The sequence below is a fragment of the Marmota flaviventris genome, chromosome 2 (assembly GCF_047511675.1).
Source record: "Marmota flaviventris isolate mMarFla1 chromosome 2, mMarFla1.hap1, whole genome shotgun sequence".
Lineage (NCBI taxonomy): Eukaryota > Metazoa > Chordata > Mammalia > Rodentia > Sciuridae > Marmota > Marmota flaviventris.
The window spans coordinates 96,702,124-96,723,481 of record NC_092499.1 but is presented as its reverse complement, the minus strand read 5'-3'; the positions used below and the strand labels follow the sequence as shown (position 1 = coordinate 96,723,481).

General features: G+C 37.4%; 1 protein-coding gene across 1 annotated transcript in view; it reads left to right on the top strand.

Moving 5' to 3' along the window:
- Shc4 (SHC adaptor protein 4) overlaps positions 1–21,358 on the top strand; it is a 143,229-nt gene that overhangs the window by 98,987 nt on the left and 22,884 nt on the right. The window contains exon 10 of the mRNA XM_027924891.2: positions 6,818–6,997. Coding sequence (XP_027780692.2) covers positions 6,818–6,997 — 180 coding nt within the window. The remainder of the gene's footprint in view (positions 1–6,817; positions 6,998–21,358) is intronic.

Sequence of the window (21,358 nt, the reverse complement as noted above, 5' to 3'; positions counted from 1 at the left end):
GAGATTGCCATCTACAAAGTAGTCACTTCAAGGATATATTTTATATTTATATTTCCTATGCAATTATGCCAGTGCAATCTATTAATTTTATTATTTTTACACAGTGGAGGGACATATGAGGATTTATTGTTTCTAGTGTAACTGATTATCACTCTCTTCCATCCTAAAAAAAAAAAAAAAAGGAATAATAAGGGCTGGGGTTGTGGCTCAGAGGTAGAGTTCTTGCCTAGCATGCATGAGGCACTGGGTTCAATCCTTAGCACCACATAACAACAAAATAAAGATATTGTGTTCACCTATAACAAACAAACAAATAAATAAATAAAGGCATAGTAAGCTAAGGCAGTATTTTAACTTATTTAAAAACATGACTCCTGATTAAAATATCATGGCATTCTTCAAGATTACTTAAAACTCTAAACAGATTCTTAATAATATGACTAATCAAGCTAATAATTGTAAATGTGAATGTCTTTTTAAAATTATGCTAAGATCTGTAATTCCTCCTACCCTCTTTCTTTTCCTTCACCCAGGAAATTCTTAACCCAGGGATTTAACAGTTAGGGACATACCATGGATAACCTGTAATATTGTAAACATCTCCCTGTGCTGAGCTTCCTTGAAAATATTTCTGTGTCCTTTTTAATCTTATGTATATATTCTTCACTTATTCAGCAGTTCATTCAGTGATATTTATTGAAGACTTCTCATGGACCAGGCACTGTGCTAGCTGCTAGGGATAGACAAAACTAGCACTCATGTACTTTGCAGGTTAGTCAGAAAGACACACATGAACAGATGCTAACAAATGTAATGAATGTCACAAAGCCCAAGATGATATGGGAACAAATAGTAGGAAACCTATTTAATCTAGGGAACTACAGAAGGTCTTCCAAAGGAAGTGACAGCAAAATCAAGATCTGAGGGATAAGTAGGAATTATCCAGGTACAGTGGAAAAGATAGGGAAAGAAAGGGAGGGAGAGAAAAAGACAGGGAGAAACAGAAAGAATGAAAATGAATAAGCTTCAGAACTAAGTGTGCTGGCACCCGGACTGTGGGCAGAGACAGCATGGGGCAGAGAAGAAAAATGAGTCTTGAACCTGTAACAATATCCTAAGGAACATGAAAGTTTTTACTCCTGCCCAGATACCTCCCTTTTCAGCTTGTTTCCCTCCTCTCCATTAAACAGTCATCATGATCATATCTTGCATCCTCAGTCACCCAGCTTCTGAAGAGAACTCACTGAATGAAAATTATCAACTTCTAGAATTAGTACAGTATTGTAAATCACAATACAACTATTGGAGGAAAGTGTCATGTTTCCCTCCTCTTCCACCCCTCCCCCTTCTTCTCCTCCCCCCTCCCCCTTCTCCTCCTCCCTCTTCCTCCTCCTTCTGTTTCCTCCGCCTTCTCTTCTTGTTCTTCCTTTTCCTCCTCTTCTCCTTCTGCTCCTCCTCCTCCCCTTCTCCCAAGAGCTCTCATCTTGATTTTTATTTTTTACATTTTATTCTTCGTCCAAAAGAATAAATTTATGAAGGAATTAACAGAGGCATCATTTTAACCTTGTTCAAGATTTTTCTTTTTGTAAGTAAAGCTTAGTTATAGAATCCAAAATTGATCGTTTTTTATTATCTTGGTTTTATTTCTTACTTAAACCAACAGTGTAACTTCTTATGTCATATGTGGCATTTATATGCCCTAAGCCACCATAAGCAGATCCAAACACACAAGTAGTCTTTATAATAAAAGTTTGTTTAGACCTGGGATGTTTTTCCATAGAAATAATTTTAGCAATGATGCCTCTTACACAATTACACTACATGATACTATTCTGGTTTGCTTAAACTGGAGCATAAATGTATATTTCATTATGAAAAATACAGTTAAAATTCTGTTACTGCCTTTCATCATGGTGGCTCTATGGTAATGATTAACTGCGAACCTTGCAGAGTCTTGGGGAAATGAGAGATGGTGTTTGTAATTGAAAAAAGTCCTCCACTAGATATATTCTTCCACGATTAGTCCCTAAACTACAACATTGTTTTTGATGAGGAATCATAATATTAGAAAGCCTTCTTGCCAAATCTTAGCCACTAGCTGGGTGCAGTGACACGCCTGGAATCACAACAATTTGGGAGGCTGAGGAAGAGGATTGCAAATTTGAGACCAACCTCAGCAATTTAGTGAGTCCCTGAGCAACAAGACCCTGTTTCAAAACAAAAAGCAAAGCAAAACAAAATAAAATGGGCTGGGGATATGGCTCAGTGGTAAGGGCCGCTGGGTTCAATCACTGGTACCAAAAAACAAACAAACAAAAAAAACCAATCTTGGCCACTAAAATCCTGGTGGGATAGAGGAATTCAACCCATGCTCCAGAGGCTACAAGAAAGGTCCCTTCTATTGTGGCAAAAGGCATTTTCCTACTGTAATGTCCTTTCATCCCTAGATAACCATAAGTCAGGTTCACATTTCAGGTTTATATCACCTTCCTGTGACTCCTGGGCATGTGTTTAAAAAGTGATCTGAAATTCTTGACCAACGAGCAAATTAGCCAGTTGCCAGAACAGCAAATATATAGTTTTTATGGCATTTTCCAGAGCTGCATTTGTAAGCATTTGAGAGACACCTATATAAATATTTTTAATAAGGTTTGGATTTTTCCTCCCAAGACATTTATTTATTCAAATATTGACTTAAAACTTGAATTTTGGGAGTATTATAAATATTGCAATAGGTTATTGAAGGATTTAATTGTATTTGTTCTAAACACAGAAATAATCTCTATCCTTAGCACTAAATTTTTTCCGCATGGAAAAAAAATAATTAGCAAAGTATAATAATGTTTCCCAAACCTTCAAGTTAAATGGAAATGTTGATATTCTAAATCAAAATGGTGTTAAAGTTCCATAAACCTTAAGGGCTTACACTTGAAAATTTTGTTACAGTACATATATGGTGTATATATTTATTTTCTGCCACAAATCTTCTCTTAGGCAGGTTGAATAGGTTTTCAGAGTAATATTTGGCACAGAGAGCTTTTGGAATGCATAATGGCTGGCATATGTGACTAAGCTCTCATCAACCATATACTTTAGCCTAGAATGATGTTAAATTTGGGTACTGGGTGGGGTGCCTTTTTTAAAAATTTAAGACAACATTGCCAACTTCAGTATGATGTTGCATTTTAAAAAAAAAAGCAATGGTAGTTTTCAGGAGAGACTGTATACAGACATCAAGGCTTCTGTGTAATCCTTCTGAATGGTATATTTGATGTGGTCAACTCAGGCTAATACTTTGGGAAGAAGCAGATATGTTAAAGGTTGATTCAGGATCCTCAGAACATGATGGGGTAAAATATGCTAAGATAGGAAAACAGAATAGACATTCAGTCATTTGTTCATTTAGCTATTTTTCTTCTGAGTAATAAACAGGTAATGAAGATGCAAGATCTACTTAAAAAAATTTTTGTTCTAGTCTTTCTTCTTTAGGACTCAAGGAATTTGTGACCTGGAGGGGAAAGATAGACAAGTAAACAGATAAAACATATTATGGAGTGGCATCTAACCCAACTTGAAGGAAGGAAGAACTCAGGAGAAAGCTTTCTGAAGGTTCAGGTTTTAAATAGTTTCAGGGCGGAGTTGTACAGGACAAACAGGAGTTAAAGAATGGGGAGGGTTATTGCAGTAAGAGATAAATATCATGTATAGGGGCTTAGCATCTATGAATAAATAAACAGCTGAGCACTATGATAACTATTTATTGATTGCCTACCAAAAGGCAAAGTCTATGTTCAGTGTCTCACTAACATTAGTTCCTTTAATCCTCATGACTCTAGTTTAAAGATATGAAAACTGAATCTTGGTGGGTGTGGGGTATGGGGTGGGGTTACTTAACTTGCTTCAGGCCACACAGTAAGAGGTACCACAGGGGTGTGAAACAGGTTCATATGAATTTAGAATATTTGGTCATATTCTAATTTCAATAATTTTTTATGAGCAGCAACTCCTAAACAAATGATTATTCAATCATTTGTTATAAATACATATGCCAGTGTATTATGCAGACATTATAAAATACACATAGAATACTTTGAAGTTGGAATTTATGGTAAACAGTTTTCTAACAGTCTTGCTAATCAGAACAACTAGATGCTATCATTAGATAACATTTTGAGACCCAGTATGCGTTTAGAGCATTTACTGATAAAGAAAATAGATGTAGATCTTCATTTTAAATCTTGGTAATTTTAACTTTTGGGCACCAAAGTCTCACCTGATTATATTGTTATTATTCATAACCTCATAATGCAACCAAGAAGAAGTTTGTACTAAGAGTAAAAGATTGATCTTCAATCCTTGATTTCTTTGCAGTGATCTTTTAGTCACTTTCCATTTGTGAAAGTAAATTTAGTTTAAAGTAGATAATACAACTCATAAATCCTCTTAACCAAGCAAATGGAAACTGTAATATGTTGCAAAATACACAAACAAAAGAGGTGCTCTGTTGACCTCTCTCCCTACAGAAACCCCACTCCTCTCTCAGGAGATCCTACATATGAAGTATACCACTTGACCAGATAGCATGAAACAGCTGACAAACAGAAAAGGAGTAAAGGAGGAGCAGGTAGTAAGAATGTAATCTGGCTGGGCTTCCCCTACTTGGTGTACTCTTAAGTTTCTATACTGTCAGTTAACAGAATCATAGCACTTAACTCACCATGAGGTGTGGTCCACTATGCGTTAAATTTGTTGTAGGGGACAGATGAGACAAGGCACTGAAGATAGCAGGAAATATTATTTGGCTGCAGCCAGGTTCAGAGTGTACAGCTTTCACTGTAATCAATTAATCCCCTGAATCCCAAGTTCAGGTGGTTTCAGAACTTTATGCCCAGAATGGAAGGGGAGGGGCTCAGAAGTTCATAGTCAGCAGAAGTTCACATAAAAGCAGCTTTTTCTTTCACTGTTTTGGGCAAGTTAACCCTTCAAGGACAACACCTGAGAAGAGGAGAGCTGCTTCTCCCCTTTCTTTCCTCCCCCTGCCAGCTGTTACTGTGGAGCCCAATTGGTAACTTATTTTATCTTAGAAATGTAGACATCTCTCTGAAGCTCCAGCTCATGGCCAGAGCCCTTGTTAAAGGATTTGTCTTTTTATTATCATATTTTGCATTTGCAAGCACATTTTTACAAACTACTATATTGGATAAGTGTTTGTGAAAAACTAGTAAAGGGGTGTTCAGCACCTGCAGTGCTGATTTCTCCCAGGTCACTAAAATAGAGCAACAGGAAAATAGGAAATTTATCTACATTGAACTTTTGTAGAGACTCTTTTCTGGTAGTCTTAAAATCAATTATGGTGAAGATTTCTGAAGAAGCTTAGTTAAGATTTTCTGTGGAAGAAGGGGTGTCACTACAGGTCCTCAGAGGAGTTCAATGACTGAAGCAATAAAGAACTAATGCTGTTTTATGGCAAAGCAATGGAATGTCACTACTTCATGTGCACCTCATGGGATAGTACATTTAGCTAAGATTTAAGCATATTTGTTTAAACAGAAAAGCAAAATATCCTATCCTGGCATTCTTAGTAAAGAACTATCTGGATGCCACAGAGTACTTCACGCCATCAGGTAGTGCTAATGTCCATGAATTCAGTATTATATGCCAGGTATGTGCAGGGTGACAGCTGTGAAGCAGACGTCATCCCTGTTTTCATAGAGCATATGGTTGAGATGTGTGCAGAACTCCAACAATTAATAACAAATAAAAAATGAATTGTTCTTGTGGTATGGGCTTCAGTGGTTAAGCACAAAATACTAGGAAAGAAGAGATCCAATCTAGTTTGAAGGGTCAGTGAATGCTTTCCTGAAGAAAGGAGTTTAAACTGACATCTGAAGGGCAAGAGTGATGGATAAGGGGAGAGAAGAGCATGTCAATCAGAGAAGAGGGGCCTTACTATGGAGACCATACTGCAAGGTCAGTGTGACCCCAAGCAGAGATCTGGAAGGAGAAAGGAGGAAGGGGAGCCAAGTACAATAAAACAGGGTTTACGGCTTGTCAAAGAGTGTGGGAAGCAATCAGAAGGTTTTTAAACTGAGAAATATGTCCAGATTTGCAGTTTAAAACATAATTGTAGGCACTATGTATAAAATAGAGTGGACGGGAAGAGAATAGCTTAAGAGGGAAGAAGGAGATAACCTGAAGGTAGAGTCCTATCCATTGAATAACAGAATGAAATATTGCAATTGGTGCAAGGCTGAGGTTGGCAAGAGAAAACTTTGAGAGTAAAACCGATACCAAACTTCCCATACTTAAGAATTTTAATTTATTAATTCATTTATTATTTTAAAAATATACTTAGTTCACAAGAAGTAAGAATTTTGAATTAAGTAATGAAGCTTTTGAAAAAGAGTTTAACAAATAGATATTCAGATTTTATATAATATGTGTGTTTTTCTGATTGCTATGCTACTACTACAGCCAAGCCATGGATTGGAACTGTTTGCTGAGACAATTGCAACCCCACCCCTCTTGTTTTTTCTCCAGCCATTCCTCTTCAGAATCTTTTTGCTTATCTTTGGTCTGCTTTGGGGATAATGGGTCAGCTGAGGGACAAGGCAGAGAAGGAAAGGAAGGCCGGAGAAAAAGTGTCTTTTCCTTGAAGATTGGTGCATGTCTTGATTTTATGAGTGAGACCCTAAAAATCAGTGTTCAGTTTTTGTTTAGAGTAGGCATGACTTAATAGCTTCCTGTCATTTCTCTACTTAAACATGATTTACTGTTACCAAAAATATAATGAATTGATCACTGCTAATCACTATAGGTAATGCCCAGGAGAAAGGGGTGCACTGTCAGCGAGATGCCTCGTTAATGAAGCACACATGTCGAGTGGATCTTTTTGATGACCCTTGCTACATCAATACGCAGGCTCTTCAAAGTACATTCAGCTCTGCTCAGAATCAAAACCCATTTCAGCCACTGGGGAGCTCATGGCACTGTGGAAGTAAGTATCTACTCATTGTCTGTTTGGTTTCCTGGGGGCCATGCTAATGAATTACAAACCTTGTATCTGAAAACAACAGAACTCTTCTCTCACAGTTATGGAGCCCAGAATTCAGGTCTTGTATGCTGAGCTTTGAAGTGTTCTCTTCCCTATATGGATCTGATTAAAGACCTTGCCCCGTTTACTCCCATTGGTTACCCTATTTTACCTGATTAGAATACTGTCCAATTTTCCTCCCATTGGTTACTTTAGAATACTGTCTACTTTATGCCGCAGTCTGGCTGGGCACAAAATCACGAGCCACTCAAGCAGGAACAAAGTTTATTTTTTGAAACTGCCGCCAATGTCCGGTACTGCCCGGGAAGATTTTTTCCACCCACGCCGCCTCCTCCCGGACCCGCAGAGAGAGCTCCTCCCCCGGAACTCCCTCCTACTGTACTTCCCCAACCAATGGGAACTCTCCAGGAGTCCCGTAGCCGCCTAGGTGAACAGCAGGAGTCCAATATCCATATGAATGCAAATCTTAACATAATCATATCATCTCAATGGCTAGCTGGCGTCACCTTTCGACCAAAAATGCCATGCATCATATACTTGGCTCTTAGCATCTCCCCCCTTCTGTTTAAGTAACAAGCAATCTGGCTAGGGACCGTGCCTGTTAGGTTTGTCCAATTCAACATATGGTTCTTACCCGTCATGGGAAAACTGACTTTTAGGCGTCAGCCTCCTGTCTTAGGTTGATACCACTGCAATTGGATCATACCCGTCACTGACTACCGGTCCAGCATATAGCCATACTTGTGGATAGGCCTATGTACCAGTGGGGGGGTGAGGTTCTTTGCCTCACCTCTGTTGGCCCCCAAAATTAGACCATCACTAGTAGAAGGGAGGAGGATACAGAAATGTCATGACACCAAGTCAATTAATGGCTCCTAGGAAAAATCACTGGTGACACATTAGCAAAGATACGCTAGCACTACCATAATTTGCTGCATCAACAAATAGATCACAAAGCATACAAGTGATACATAGTCCAGGCAAGTTCTGTAAGCAGTTCAAAGCAGAGGAATCTATCAATATGTCCATATCCTCCCAAAATAAAGCATACAAGTGATACATAGTCCAGGCAAGTTTTGTAAGCAGTTCAAAGCAGAGGAATCTATCAATATGTCCATATCCTTCCAAAATAAATCGACTCATTGATTGAGCATTACTTGTTGAGTTATAAATCATTGATGTATCAGTTTACACGGTTTGTTGTGATAACTCTCGAAGAAGTTGTAGTTTGGTTTTATCTTTGTCTTCACCAGCACTGGGATGAAAATAGGAATTTTGACAATGATGCTTAAAAAAAAATATGTAACATTTCAACAGGTACTAAGAAAACAATATTTAGAACAATTTACATTATCCTGAACAGAATTATTAAATATAATGAAAAGGAAAGGTGAAAGTAAACAAACAGATCTGTTAACCTTCTATTTGTTCATATATTAAAACAATCTTCAACAGCTGTTTACCCAAATTAAATTAAACTATTAAAATCACGTGAATAATAAAAAAAAAATTTTTTTGGATCCATGTGCATGAGCGCTCCTCATATGTGATATATGGACATACGCACATACAGACATACAACACAAAACAGAAGTGTGCACACGTAACATATAACACATAAGACAATAGTAAAGGCCTTGTAGCTTTACCTAGGTGAAATCTCCATTGCAATGTTCAAAAACTCCACAGTCAAAAAATAAAACTGATCAGAAAAAACATTAACCTAGGTCTGTATGAGCTCAAAAATAAAATAGAACTTTATGATGTGGGAAAAAGCAATAATAAAATAGATATTGAAAAAAGCATCCTGGTTAATCACTGTCGCAGATGTAAGAATAGCCAAGCTGGAGATCTGGATATCAGCTGTTATGGATTTGAGTCGAATCATCTTCCTTTTGGTCTGTAGAAATTGTTTTAGTTAGTCTCTCTGGAATCCAAATCGGCTGCTGTTCTTCCTGTGGAAAAACACAAACAGAGCCCCGACTCCAGACTATCACTGGGTCAGGACCTTTCCATTGTCCTGTTAGAATATCTTTCCAAAGTACCTTAGGCTTATGTACATTTTTTGGATACAAATGTCTTTCCGCAGCACTAAGCCCTGATGAATCCAGATTTAAAAAGTTTAGAGTAAAAAGGGTTATTTTAAGTTTATCTTTGGGGGATATATACCCCTTTCCAATTCCCTCCTTTTGTTTTAATAAGTACATTTTAATAGTTTGATGAGCTCTTTCAACTATGCCTTGTCCTTGTGGATTGTATGGAATTTCTGTTATGTGAGTAATGTCAAATGATGAGCAAAATTGTTTAAAAGAGGTGGACGCATAACCAGGACCATTATCGGTTTTTAACTGTTTTGGAACGCCCACAGTGGCAAAATTTTGTAAGCAATGAGCTATAACATCTTTAGTTTTTTCTCCGGCATGAAGGGAGCCCATCAGAAATCCGGAAGAAGTATCAACTGTAACATGTAAATATTTTAATTTTCCAAATTCTGGCAAGTGTGTGACGTCTATCTGCCAAATATGGTTAGGTATCAGTCCTCTAGGATTGACTCCAAGATTAACTTGTGGTAAAAATGTCACACAATTTTGACATTGTTTTATTATATGTCGGGCTTGTTTTTTAGTTATTTTAAAACGCTTTTGTAAAGTATTAGCATTGACATGGAACCTTTTATGAAAATTTATAGCTTCTTCTATTGTGGAGAAAATATGTATGTCATGTGTAGATTTATCTGCTAACTCATTGCCCAAACTAAGGGCTCCAGGCAATCCTGTATGTGCCCTGATATGTCCTATAAAGAATGGATCTTTTCTGTCCCAGATTAGACTTTGTATAGTGGAAAACAAAGAGAAAACAGTAGAAGAAGGGGAAATCCTACCAGCATCTTCAAGGGATACTATAGCATTAACTACATACTGACTATCAGAAAATAAATTAAATACAGAATCTTTAAACATCATAAAAGCTTGTAATACTGCATTAAGTTCTACCTTTTGAGCTGATTGTTTGGGTACTAAAAATGTAAAAGTTTGATCAGGGGTAACTACTGCTGCTGTACCATTATTTGACCCATCAGTGAATATATTTGGAGCATTTATGATAGGGGTTTTTTTTTGTCATCTTTGGAAAAACTACAGGATGTTTAGACCAAAAAGACAACAAAGGATTAGACGGTAAGTGATTATCAAATGAAACATTAGATTTACACATGATTATTGCCCAAGTATTTAACTCATTAGCTAACTCATCAATTTGATCTATAGTATATGGAGTAATAATTTTATTGGGAGAAATCCCAAACACTCCCTTGGCTGCTTTTATTCCTTTGAATATTAATTGTCCTATAGCCTCAGGATACCTAGTAAGAATAGTGTTAGGAGAATAAGATAAATGTATCCACAATAATGGACCTTCTTGTCAGAATAATCCTGTAGGAATATTTTTTGTTGGCAGTACAATAAATAATAAAGGCAAACTTATATCAATTCTATCCAAATGCATATTTTCCATATATGTTTCAATGATTTTTAATGCCTTTCTTGCTTCAGGCGTCAACATGCGGGGTGAATTTGGATCTGATGGACCTTTTAGAATATCAAATAAAGGTCCCAACTCTCCTGTTGGTATGCCTAGATAAGGCCTTATCCAATTTATGTCTCCTAATAACTTTTGAAAGTCGTTAAGTGATTTGAGTTGATCTACTCGTATTTGAATTTTGGGTGGACGGACCATGGTTGAGGATAATAAAACCCCTAAATAATTAATTGGAAGATTTAATTGTACTTTATCTATTGCTATCTCTAGATTATAATTTTTTAATAAATTTGTAAGTGTGGCATAACATTCTAGCAATGTGTTTTTATCTTTATGTGCCAATAACACATCATCCATATAGTGAAATATTTGTAGTTCAGGATTTTGATTTCTAAGTGGCTGGATTGCTTTGTTAACATAAATTTGACACATAGTTGGACTATTAGCCATCCCTTGAGGGAGTACTTTCCATTCATATCTCTGATCAGGACCTTCATGATTTAGTGCAGGGATAGTAAATGCAAAATGTGGACTATCCTCGGGATGAATTGGAATTGAAAAAAAACAATCTTTAATATCTATAGCTAAAACATACCAGGTTCTTGGTAAAGCAGACAATTGGGGAATCCCTGATTGAGCAGGTCCCATAATAACCATCTCATTATTAATGGCTCTTAAATCTTGCAATAATCTCCATTTACCAGATTTCTTTTTAATGACAAAAATGGGAGTATTATGGGGAGATACAGAAGGTTGTATATGTCCCTCCGCTAATTGTTGTTTGACCAGGTCATGGGCTATTTGTATCTTTTCTTTAGTCAGGGGCCACTGAGGAACCCACACTGGTCTTTCTGATTTCCAAGTAATTTTGATTGTCTCAGTGGCCCTTTCTGAAAACCCAATCCATGTCTATTTGTTTCTTGATCTATTTGAATTGGTGCTGTCATACCTTGTTCTTGTTCTCTTAATCTTTCTTCTTTCCTAAAGCCTTGTCTAGCCCTAGTAGTGGGCGCATTAGGATTGGTGTTATTTGTTAATGTCAAACCTAATTGATCTAGGACATCTCGTCCCCATAAATTTATAGGAAGATGATCCAATACATAGGGCTGTATAGTTCCTTCACATCCTTCAGGATCCTTCCAATCTAATACCATTGCACTTCTATGGGGATTAGTTGCCACTCCTAGGCCTCGAAGCGTTTGAGTGGCTTGTTGTAATGGCCAATGTTTCGGCCATTCTTGATGAGATATGATGCTAAGGTCTGCACCTGTGTCAATTAGCCCATTAAAGTCATGTCCTTGAATATTTAGTTTTAGCATTGGGCGAGAATCTAGATTTAAAGACAGCATAGCCCAATCTACACCTGTGGAGCCTAATCCCCTGGAACCTCTTTCTACAGTACGACTGGAAAATTTATCATGTAGGCTGGGTACTATTAATAACTGTGCTATTCTATCTCCTGGTGAAATTACTGATATACCTCTTGGAGAACTAGCTATAATTTTTATTTCACCTTCATAATCGGGATCAATTACCCCAGGACTTATCATAAGTCCTTTTAGTGTTGAAGAACTGCGTCCCAATAATAAGCCCACTGTTCCTTGGGGAAGAGGTCCTTTTACTCCTGTGGGAATGATTTGAACTCCCATCTCTGGAGTTAGTACTGCTCTGGCAGAGGCGCAGATGTCCAACCCTGCGCTCCCTCTAGTTTGTCTGATGAGGGATTTAATGGATAATGCGTCCTGGGCACTACCTTGATGGTGTTGCTGGGTTCCTCCACTGCCCCGTATATTTGTGGTTTTGGGCCCCGGAGCATTGGGCCCTCCAGTCCGTTTTTTGGCAATGGAGCCTGATGTCTTTCTCCACGATATCGTGGGTAAACACTTGGTCCTTGTCTGTTTTTTGATAACGGAATACCCTCTATGGTGGTTTGAGAACGGCATTCATTAGCCCAATGTTTCCCTCTATGGCATCGTGGGCAAATACCCGGTATTCTATTCCTTTGATACCTAGCCTTGTTAAACCCTCCTCCTATGGGGCAACTCCTTTTAAAATGTCCTGTTTGATCACAGTTATAGCATGTTTTTGGCCTGGCATCTAAAGCCTTTTGTACTGCTGCTAAGACTTGCCCTTGTTCATTAATGTCTCTACATAATTTAATATATGTGTTTAAATCTTCATGTTTCCATGGTCTGATGACCTCTCTGCAGCAACGATTTGCTTGGTCATAAGCCAGTTGTTTTATAAATGGCATTGCCTGTTCTGTATCTCCAAATACTCTAGATGCTGTCTGAATAAGCCTATCTACAAATTCAGCGTAAGGTTCATTAGCTCCTTGTATTACCTTAGATAATTGTCCTTGTAAATCTCCATGCCCCTGTAAAGTTTTCCATGCCTTAATTGCATCTACAGCAATTTGTGCATATACGCCAGGATCATATTCAATTTGTTGCTGTTGACCCTCATAAGGTCCTTTTCCTAATAACATATCTAGATTTCTTTGAGGGTAACCGGCTGCTGCATTTCGCCTAGCTGTCTCCATGCAAAATTCCTCATTGGCAACCTTCCATAACAAATATTGTCCTCCATTTAGCACAGATCGACACATGTTAGCCCAATCTGCTGGCGTCATGTCTAAGTTGGTAATGGATTCGACCATGCTCACAGTGAAGGGTGCTTGCGGCCCGTAGGTTGTTACAGCCTCCTTTAATTGCTTCACTGTTTTGAAATCTAAAGCACGGTGAATTCGTTGCCCTCCTGCCTGCTCAAGTACAGGGCATGCCAATCTTTGGGGTCCTGCCTCAGGGTTCCGTCCATCAACTATGGGAGTTGAGGGCCGCTCAGCTGTAGATGGAGCTGTTGGTTGAATTACGCCCTCTGGTGATAGAACGGGGTTAGTAGCAGCCTCCTGTTATAATTCCCCGCCTGATGGTTGTTTTTCCTCTAAGCTTTCTTTCTTCAAATCTTCCTCTGTCTGACTAGCTTGAGAGACCTTCTCTTTCGCTTGACCTAACATGTTTTCTACCATAGTCTGGACCTCTAATAATTTACTTAACAGTCTTTCGGTTTGTTTTTTACTAGTTTCTAATCTACTATAAAGGTAACGCAACCCAATAAGATAGCATAAAACAAAACCGAAACAGAATGAAACAAAAACCGAACAAAGAATAGTTGTATCAATTTTCTCTTTCTCAGGGCCGAACAACTTCAAACCTTGAGCCAACCATTTTTCCCAGTTTGCCTGAGAAAATTCTAGGGATAGGCAGCTTGAAACAAAAACAAGATAAATCAAAACGAGAACACATTGTTTTTTGAAATGGTCACCCATTTTGTTGCCTTCCCTCAGGGGCGAGCAATTTTACTCCCTCCAAGCTTCAGGCGTTCCCCGTGCGGGCCGCCAGTTGCCGCAGTCTGGCTGGGCACAAAATCACGAACCACTCAAGCAGGAACAAAGTTTATTTTTTGAAACTGCCGCCAATGTCCGGTACTGCCCGGGAAGATTTTTTCCACCCACGCCGCCTCCTCCCGGACCCGCAGAGAGAGCTCCTCCCCCGGAACTCCCTCCTACTATACTTCCCCAACCAATGGGAACTCTCCAGGAGTCCTGTAGCCGCCTAGGTGAACAGCAGGAGTCCAATATCCATATGAATGCAAATCTTAACATAATCATATCATCTCAATGGCTAGCTGGCGTCACCTTTCGACCAAAAATGCCATGCATCATATACTTGGCTCTTAGCATCTCCCCCCTTCTGTTTAAGTAACAAGCAATCTGGCTAGGGACCGTGCCTGTTAGGTTTGTCCAATTCAACATATGGTTCTTACCCGTCATGGGAAAACTGACTTTTAGGCGTCAGCCTCCTGTCTTAGGTTGATACCACTGCAATTGGATCATACCCGTCACTGACTACCGGTCCAGCATATAGCCATACTTGTGGATAGGCCTATGTACCAGTGGGGGGGTGAGGTTCTTTGCCTCACCTCTGTTGGCCCCCAAAACTTTATCCCCATTGGTTATTTTAGAATACTGAACCTGTGGAGGGAATTGCCATGGTCATGGGACTCATCTCCCTGTCTTGTCCTCCAGTGGCATTTTTCTTATACCCTGCCTCTGCCATCTTGGTGTCCCCGAACTCCTGCTTAACATTTCTGCTTAACATTTTCCCCTGAGAGATATAATCTCAAAATTCTTTTTGGGTGGCTGAGAAGCTGAGATCTTCTTACAGCTGCTTCAGGCTGACAGTGGACTGTTGTTCCTCTCTATTTGGGATTCACAGAACTCTTGCCCTGTCTGGTCAAGAGGAGACAGCGGAATGCTTGGGTCCATTTGTGGGATCAGTTTGTAGCCTTGTTGTAGTACCAGCTGGAGTTTGATTGCCTTTAAGTGAGAGGAGAGAAGTCTCATTAGGTAGGTTTAATAGGCAGGGTCCAAATAACAAAATCAAAAGGAGTATTAAAAGGGGTCTTGCCAAGGATAGTAACCAAGACATCCAGTTCTATAATTTTGACTATGACTATGACTTTGACTGTGACTTTACTTTCAAATTTTGGAGGCTTGGTATGTTAATTTCTTTGCTGCACCCATAATTATCTCAGATTGATTTGCATAAAAGCCACATTCTTCTTCCAGTAAGAGACATAATCTCCCTTTCCCAGCAGTTAACAAATCTAGTCCCATTCTGTTTTGGAGAGTGACTGCTGCTAATGAATCTGATTTTGAAGGGAATTATGCTTTTCACTATTTCAACTAGGCCACGGGAAAGATCTTTAGACAAGCTCTGAAAATTAAAAGGGAGGTGGTTAGCCCCTCTACCCCTGTGCCAGTTGGCTCCTGGCAATTCTTGATGTTCCTTGGCTTGGATGCACTCCATTCTAATTTTGCTTTGGTCTTCACATGGCCTTCTCCTGTGTCTCTGTTTCAGATCTTTCCTTTCTTGTAGACAACAATCACTAGATTTAGAGTGAAATGAGATGATTGTGTGAAATAAGATCAGCTCATCTTAAGATCCTGGATTTAATGATATTTTCAAAGACCCATTTGCTAAATTAGATCACATTCATAGGCATCCAGGATTAGAATTTGAAATTATTTTTTGGGGACATTATCTAACTCATTATACTGTCTCTTGTTTTTAAAGAAGACTATTTCCTTGACTTCATTTTTAAGGGGTTGTAAAGATTTTTTCTTAAGTTCCTCCCCATGGTTAATAATAGATTAGAACTTTATGGAAAAATTTTGGGTTTCAAGTTTTGAGTACATTAGTTTTGAATATTCTTTCAAATACTTTGAAATTATTCTCATTTTTTGGTTTCTGTAATGTGTTTTTACTCAAGGAAGGATTGTCAAAACTAGAATTTTGAATTTGTTTATTTGCATGAGGTACAATTGATACCATTTATGGTCTGTTTAGTGATGTCATTTATATTATTTTAAAAAAATCCTTGATAAGTCATCTCTATAGCACTAAAATGAGCTGGCTCCTTTCTTCAACCATATACTGTAGGTAAAATGTAATAAGACAAATATCAGTTTGCTGATAAATTGCTACCAGGAGCAAATGCATAAACAAGAACATAAATAAAAGCAAAATAAACCAGACACCTACAATCAACTGAAAAATAAATAAACAAAAACGTTTTTCATAAAATATTGAAGCTTGTTGGTTTTGGAGATTGGCTTGATGTCAAATTTGGTTTGCTCCAAAACTAGAGAACCAGTCCCTGAGAAAGTCCTTTCACTAGCCCAGGAAGTATCTCCAGAACTGCCAAAAGCAAATTTCCAGCTAGTGTGGCTGCAATGGTAAGAAAAAATTTAAAAGGAGATTTTGTTGAGCCTGAACTTCAACAGACTACCTTAACTCTCTAGACAAAGAGAATTCTTATTGCCAGCCAGGTGGCAAGCAGTTTGTCTTTTTGCACACTTTCTTAGATCACTTTTGGCATCCAACCCAACCAAGTAGGGTTCTCTGGAAGCAGACACTAAGATGGACCTTGGCATGCAAGGTTTTTATGGGGATCAATATCAGAAAGCAAAGAGGAGAAGAAGGAGAAACTGGGCAGAGGGGAAAGCAGAACTGTAGAAGTACAGGCCTAATAAAGCCTTAGCCAGCCTGTGTGTTTTGTCAGAATTGTCCTACATTGAGCCTAAATGGCTGGGACTTTATAACCCCATGTATCTCAGTCTGGATGTGTACCACTCTAAGGAAGATAAAGCCTTGGGGCTGCTGAGACGGATCCTGGAGGGCTGGTTAGCTGGTAGCTTACTTCTACATGGGAGCAATTGGTTCTTCCTTGAAGGGGAATCTAGGCAGTATATCTCTGTCCACCACAGAGGGCATCTTGTAAGATGGATGATGGGAAGTGAAATGAATTCAGATTTCTACAGTAAGTTCACTTGATTGTCCCACATATAATATCTTGGGTGGATAAGATAATATTTGTTATAGGGTTGGTTTTAAAAGTAGCTTTATGAGAGATGTACATTTGATAGAGACACAACATATCAGAAAACTTATTTAGTGAGTTGTCCAAATTAGGTGATCTGGGGTATTCTTTGATTCAGAACTCTACTTTCTTTATAATTGAGTCTTTGGTATTAAAAATACTTAGAATTTAAGCAAAGAAATTTTTTTGTGTCATAGATAATTAAGTAATATGAAAAGGCAGAAATAATTCAAAACAAAATTTCTACCAATAGTTGAAAATAAATAAGGCCTTCCTTGTCTGAAATTGCAATGTCAAGGTATATTTTCCCTGAAGAGCTTCTTTTTCACCTTTTCTTATTCTCCCTACTTTAGTGGCAGCATGTTTAATAATTTAGACCTCCAGTACTTTCTTGTTCTTTGTTTCCTATTAGAATGTAATGTACCATGACCTCCTGGGCTTCTTGTTGCTCTCTTGAGGTAAATTTCAGCCTTCTGTGACTCCCTCCAAAAAAATTAAATCCAACTCCAAAAGCATCAATAAAGTTGATTTAAGAAAATTTTAGGAGAACATGGGATGAGGTAACTTCATGCATATTTTTCTATAAAATGTTGTAAATGAATCTTTAATCTTTCCTCCATAATATTTCTTCCTGTTTCCTTCCTTCCTCACTAAAATACTCTTTAGCTATTTTAGGCATATTTAGCCTCTTTTATCCAGACAAAAACTTACTGATCTATGAAGAACTAAAAACAAAACAAAAATCCATAGTTATGAACCTGTTATTGTCCATGCATGCTCTCAGGGCTCTTCAACTCATCCTGTCACACTATCAATATAAGAAAAGTTCTGACACATGTTTATTCTTACTGATCATGGCAGAAGGGCATCTTTCATTCTTGAACTGATTTTCTGTCTCTATATTATTAATTTCAGTCTAAGCTGCCATAAGCAGGAAATGCCTCAAAATGCTCATATAAAAAAGACCAACATTTTATTTCTTTTACCCATTGGTTCAAAGACTGGGATATAGGGCTGGTATAAGGTTACATTGCTGTTCTTGACATCTAGCTTCCATCTCTGGTCTAAGGTGGTTGTTTGGATTCTCACATTTGTATTCAGCCAGTGGAAGAGACAGGCAAGAAGAGTGCTGTATATTCCTTTGAAGGATATGACCCAGAAGTGGTGGATATTATTCATTCTCACTGGTAGAACTTGTTGTTATACCCACCTGCAAGGGGAAGCTAGAAAAGTTACCCTAGCTGGGTGCCTAGCCAAAACTTTGGAGTTCTATAATGTAATGAAAGGGAAGATAGACATTGTTAGACAAGTAATTGTCTCTGCTATGGTATATTTCTGCCTCTCAAATATGAACTTTTATTTTCTCATATAACATTGTGCCCTCTTCCCAAGGGAGATCCACAAATACCCATCCATTTATAGCATCCAAGATTGGATAGGTAGCCCTATTATCTGCCAAGTTATCTGCCTTCCTTTACACCCAAACTTAATAGTGGAAAAGGGATAAGATAACTGTACTAGAAACACACATTTGCAAAGGGAAGATTGTAGCAGCAAGTCATTGCAACTTCCAAATCCTGCCAGCAGTGGAAGCTCCTTGAACTAGAAGTGGAGAATGTGGTTTGCTTGGACCCTGGCTCAGCTATTTGAGAGGACTTTGTTATCATGGATCTAGACTGTGCCCTTTTCGTTGACCCTGCTATTATCTTCTACATGTACACCTAAAGTAAGTGTTGGAGAATGTGCTTTTCCTGGAGGCTCTACCACTTTTGCAGCCTGTATCAGTTTGCTGTCAAATTGCTACCAGGAGCAAATGCTTAAACAGGAACATAAATAAATATGTTTTGTGTTGGTAGAGGCATATATGAGGCATTGTGATTTCTTTGGCAATGTGATTTACTCAAGAACTTAGTAGGATTCTACTTTATTTGATTAGAGTCCTTACTATGTGAAGTTTTACATAATATTCCTTTATTGTCCTTTTATTACCTAAAGGACATGTAGTAATATCCCTTCTCTCGTTCCCATTATTGGCAATTTTCTCCTTTTTTACTTGATAAGCCTTCTTTTAGGTTAATTAACTTATTGATATTTTCAAAGTACCCAGGTTTGGGTTTAATTTTCTCTTTTGTTTTCTATTTCATTGATTTCTATTTTTATCTTTATTATGTCTTCCTTTTGCTCTCTTTGGATTAAATTTTCTCATCTTTATCCACCTTCTACTACGTTTTCTTCTAGAGACTTTACAGTTTTATTTCCATAATAAAACATTTATTCCACTTAACCCTATATAATTTATGTCAGATAGAGGGTATAACTTAATTTTATCCAGTTTAATCAGTTTTTCAAACACTGTTGATTAAATAATCTCTTCTTTTCCTCCATGCTAGGCTCTGCTTATCTACATAAATCAATTTATGGGCTTTTCATTGCACTTTTTCTATTGGGTCACTTATCTGTTCTATATCAGTATATGATTTGCCATGTACTAATTGCTATGTCTTTGTAATATGTCTTAATAGACATGTAATTCTTTCTCTATAAATAATTTTCTTTGAATACTCACTCAACCTTTTGCTTATGCTTAACCTTTTTTGTTGACATTTTCTGCCAAATTTTCAGACAATTTTTGTAAGTAAATATATTTTTCTTATCAATTATGCAAATAAATTCCAATTTTATAATCTTCATCAAATAAATTCCCATTGCACATTTTTTATGTGCCCAGGAATCCATACTAACAAGCCATATATGGTCAATTTTTATTATTTATATGTTTTCATTACTTACATACTTGAGAATTAGCTTATCTGCTAAAATTTCATGGTTACCCCAAAATTAGTGATCTGAGTACTTTCATAGTCATTGACAGATGTGCACAGAGCAACAAAAAAATGAGTCATATAAATGCCACATCCCCAGATAAGGTAAGATAAAGAAAAGCTCTTCCTTCTTGTTCACTTCTCATACTGTAAACAAGTGTTCTTTTGTGGTGTATTTAGTGTCATGTTTTGCACATTTGTGCTATTTCTTGGTAATTTTATTGTTTAAAATGTTCCCCAAGCATAGTACTGAAAAACTGTGTAGTGTTTATAAGTGCAAAAAATTTATGATTTGACCAGTGTAACTCCACATCATGTATAACCACAAGAATGGGTAGTTATACTCCATGTATGTGTGATATATCAAAGCATGTTCTAGGGACTGGGGTTGTGGCTCAGTGGTAGTGCACTTGCCTAGCACATGTGAGGCACTGGGTTCAATCCTCAGGACCACATAAAAAAAAATAAACAAATAAAACAAAGGTATTGTGTCCATTTATGATTAAAAGTGTTCTTTTTTTTTTTAAGACACCTTCTACTATCAAGTATAACTAAAAAGAACAAATTAAAAAAAAAGAAGTAACTTGCCTAAAATTATCAGGAGTCACCAAGGTGATCTTGGTTGATAAAAATACATGTAAATTAAAATAGAATGATAATCCAAGTTTTCAAAGGGGATATTATCCCATATCCTTGTAGTGTATGAGAGTCAATAATTATAATTTTAGCTACTCTGACAAGTATATAATGATATCTCATCGCATGTTTTGTGGTAATTTCCCAGATTTGCAGTGAAGTTGAACAACTTTATGAGCATCTAATTTAGTGTACTTTTTAAGTAGCTTGTCTATCTTTTTTAAAATTACAGTATTACTCATATATCCTGTATGTGTCAATTATGTATACTATAAATATATTTCCCATTCTGTGAAAAAAAAAAGCTTGTGATGTGTTTTAGATAAACATTGACTAGGCATGAATTTTAGCGAGTTCAGTGTTAATCAAGATACATATTAAACAACTTGTCTTTAAATAGAAACCCATACAAAATAAGATTGTGTATTGACTGATTGATAAAAATGTTGTGACCTGAAGCTTGTAGGAACATAAACTCTAAAGAGTAATGCACTTCCCTTAGGAGTTAATGGTTGCTTTCACTACTTCAGTGTTTATGGCTACTTTATAAAACATAACTTGTGCAAATACCCAGAATCCACTGTATTTACAGTTCTCTTTAATAGGAAATGGAGTCATCATGACATGTTGTAGTGAGAAAAGGGTAGGCTTCAGAAAATTGAGGATTCCTCCCAGCCCTGATACTCTTCTCGTATGCTGTTATCCTTCTTCTGATTACATCCTTAGTTATGTGGCTATTCTGACTTTTACATACATTTTACTCTATAGACAGGTTTTTTAAAACAATTCAAACGTAATACAAATGCTCACAGAAGAAATTAAAATGATAAAGAATAGTATAAAATGAAAGGAATAAAGATTCTTT